The following is a 3,750-nucleotide window of genomic DNA, read 5'->3' on the forward strand; positions in this document are numbered from 1 at the left end:
CTAATTATCTAAACTATTGTGATTTGCTTGGATTCCTACCAAGGCTCAGGAGACTTCTTTCTGTCTTTTTCCCTTCCTTCTTTCTGTCATAGATTTCTGATTGCCTTGGAGAACAATGATCTAAACAACGGAAGCACAGGCAAGATGAGGTAACTTCTTGCACACACCAGCAAAGAAAGGACCATACAAAAGAGCTCTTGTACACCAGAAAGCTCTGTGTGAGATTTGTGACAGGTGAAGAGGACACAGCTTTGCAGTGGATGTGAAGTCACTGCTTCTTGACAGAGGACGGTAACCTTTTTTCTGCAAGCTGTCTCTGGTTTCTACTGTTCAGCCAGATTTGGAGATGAGCTAAGCAGTGATACAGAAGTTGGGTGGGCACAGCCGGAATGTTCTTCATTGTGCTGCTGCTGCTTCTCCTCCTCCTGCTAGCTCAAGCAGCCTGTCAGATGCAGACTTTAACATGTCCCCCACATCTAACAAAGCATCAGAAGGGAGCATCAAATTACTACCATCCAGGAGAGTACCTCATTAGTGGAGTCATCTCTTCACAAATGTTTGAATATCATGATCCATACATCTTTTCAGCATCCCCCTTAAACAGACGTGATTGGTAAGGAATGCAGATTTCTTCACTCCTAACCCATATTCCACTTCTCCCAGTAATTGTGTATCACCATGGATGTGACATTTAGTCAAGAATAATTGTACAATTTGTCAGGTGTAATTTCCTTTCATGGTTTCAGCCAAGGAAGAAAGGTTCTCTATGGAAGAAGCAATAATATAGCTTTGCCTTAATGTTAATGGAATATTAAAGTCAATACTTTTTTGTGTTCTGCATGTCACTTTATATGTAGCATTGAAAATCAACAGGCTGACTGATTGGTTGCAATTAATACTTTATGAGTCTGATTCCTCCTTTGATCTGCTTGGTTGTCCAGCTGAATAGCCAAACTCAAGAGAACCACAAATGGGTTACTGAGAATGAGGGTGCTCCACTTATTCTTTAAGACTGCACAATTTCTGCAGTGGAGCATCAACCCACTCTCATCTCTTCAGGCCCCACAGTGCTGGAACTTCTGTACACATTTTCTTATTTTATGTCACGCACTAGCACTTTGAAAACTAATAATTTCTCTTCCCATGAAATCTGGTATCCTCTATCTCCCTTTGTTTCCAAGTCGCAAATATGTAGTTCATGACTTAGAAGGAGTATTACATGAATATCTTTTCTGAATTTTCCCTTGCCTGAAAATGATTATGGAGTGAAAAGGGAAATAAAGAAGTTTTCCTTTGCACAAAACTGGACAGTGTGACCGTGACACACCCACTATTTGTTTCTTGCATTGCAGTCGTGTACTACTGCGGTTCTGGCATAGCTTGTCCTTCTTGTTTGCTGTTCAGGAGGTCAACCAGAATCCTGAACTCCTGCCCAACATCACACTGGGCTATGACATCTATGAGAGCCATTATTATGGAAGGAGCACATCCTATGCCATGCTGCAGCTGCTTGCAGGTGGGGAAAGCCACCTGCCCAATTACAAGTGTGGGAGGAAGACTGAGCTCCTGACTGTGCTTGAAGGGGTGGAATCTGAGCTCTCCACCCTTATTTCAGCTATGTCGAGCATCTACAAGATCCCACAGGTATGAATGGAGATTGAAAAGCATCCAGGTGTAAATATTTTATTTATTTATTTATTTATTTATTTATTTATTTATTTATTTATTTTATTAAAACATTTCTATGCCGCCCCTTGCCGAAGCCTCGGGGCGGCTCACAACACAAAATAAAATACAATAAAATACAAAAATAACAATATAAAATAAATAACAATATAAAATAAATAACAATATAAAAGAAGTCGCCCTGGCCAGATAAATAAGCAAATATTGTTAACAATTAAAATGACGCTTAAATAAAAAGGTCTTAGCCTGGCACTGAAAAACAAATAACGATGGTGCCAGGTGGACCTCTTTGGGGAGCGCAGCCCATGCTTGGTGAGCCCATTAAAAAGTGCCACTTCTGAGTGGGAACACTTTTTCTCTGGAGTGCATAGTGACAGACCAGGTGAGGCTGAAGGACCAATTGCAGCTCCTGGCTTGCAACTAAGCCTGACCATGAGAAGATGGATAACTAATAGGGTAACAATTAGTATGGAATCATTGGGATGGCGGTCAGTGATGAGGAGGGTCCCCCAGGGCTTTTCAGTCACTTTATCAATGACCTGGAATATCTAGTGAGAAGTCTTCCAATTAAATTCTCAGTTGATACTAAAATGGGGGTGGTGTCCCCAACTGAGGAGCAGGTACTCTGGAATCAAAGGGTTCTGTGCAGACATTGGAAGTGGTCCAGGGACGACAGGATGGCATTCAATGCAGATGACTGCTCTTGGGGCATAGGGATGGGTGTCATAAATCCAGATTAAGGGACATATGGCTGCAGAGCAGCATTTTTTAAAGAATCTCAGGATGCTGGTCGACTGCAGGCTAAACATGAGTCAGCAGTGTGACATGACAGTCAAGAGACTGAACATTACCCTAGGATGCATAGCCAGAAGCATGTCTTCTAGAACGAAAGCGATATTACTGTCATCATATAAAGCAATCGTGCATCCATATGAGGAAAGTCTGAGAGAAATGGATCTTATCAGCCGTGAGAAAAGGACACTCAGAGGGGAACTGTTAGTGCGTACAGGTATGCAAGAGGTTTTCATAGAGAGGTGGGTAATGCCCTTTTTTCCACTGCAGTGGAGGGCAGCACCCATTCCAATTGAGTAAATCTCAGGGAATCTAGATTAAAGGTGGATGCCAGGAAGGACTCCTTGATGCTTAGGACTCCACATGGTATGGAATGGACTTCCATGGGAAGTAGTTGAAGCTCCATCAGTGAGGATACCTAACGCATGTTATGAGTGGAGCTGGCTGGAGTCAGGGAGTCATACTAGATGGCCTGGGATCTCTCTTCTGCTTCACTTTCTTTTATGTTTCTATTTTGTTGTGATAGGAAAGGGGGCCTAAGTGCAAAGGTGGAAATCACCCATGCCAGAAATTTCAGGAGGACACAAGGTAGATGTCTTCTGAAATTGCCAGAAGCATCCAAGTAAAACATGATAGGATGGAATGCCTGGTTTGGAAGGACCACCAAGATAGAATGGATATTATGGAGACTTTTTAGAATAGATGGAGCCAGTGGGTACTCACCAACTCTGGCTAGAAACTCCATTGGAAGGTCGAGGATGGTTATATTGCTGTGTATATCACAGGGAACAGAGTTTCCAACTGAGCTAAGAACCTAAAATGTTCAGAAACCTGTATAGAAGCAGTGTGGGAGTCAATAACATGCCTGTAAGCTTGAGCCATAGGTACCAGCTATTGTTTCCTGAACTAGAACACTAAGGATGATTCTTGAGTTGCAAAAAGGGACGAGGATGAGTTCCAAATAAGGCACTGCAGCAAGCTTGGCTGACTTCCACTCCCCCCATATAGAACAGGCGATAGGCCTCTTCCAGTTCATACAGAGAGAAGTAGGTCTACAGTGGCCAAGATCAGGTGGCCTTGGAAACAATGAAAGGGGAGTCAATGCTGGATTCAGTCCTGGGTGGGGCTGCCCTGGATTGTGTATGGGAAGTAAATGCTACTGAGCTGATTGGAAACAGTAACTGCTTTGCTATTGAATTAAAGAGACAGCTAAGTGCATAACTGCCGGAATGGTACAACATAGTCACATTTGATAGCAAAAGAGGATGCTTG

The 3,750-nt window shown here is 42.8% G+C and overlaps 1 protein-coding gene across 1 annotated transcript in view; it reads left to right on the plus strand.

The window, feature by feature from the left end:
* The first annotated feature begins 144 nt into the window (after window positions 1-144).
* LOC123034682 (vomeronasal type-2 receptor 26-like) overlaps window positions 145-3,750 on the plus strand; it is a 10,727-nt gene continuing 7,121 nt past the window's right edge. Inside the window, exons 1-2 of the mRNA XM_044452233.1 lie at window positions 145-149; window positions 1,353-1,644. Of these exons, the coding sequence (XP_044308168.1) occupies window positions 145-149; window positions 1,353-1,644 (297 nt within the window). The remainder of the gene's footprint in view (window positions 150-1,352; window positions 1,645-3,750) is intronic.

This window comes from Varanus komodoensis, unplaced genomic scaffold, assembly GCF_004798865.1.
Source record: "Varanus komodoensis strain SLA01 unplaced genomic scaffold, ASM479886v1 scaffold708, whole genome shotgun sequence".
Classification (NCBI taxonomy): Eukaryota; Metazoa; Chordata; class Lepidosauria; order Squamata; family Varanidae; genus Varanus; species Varanus komodoensis.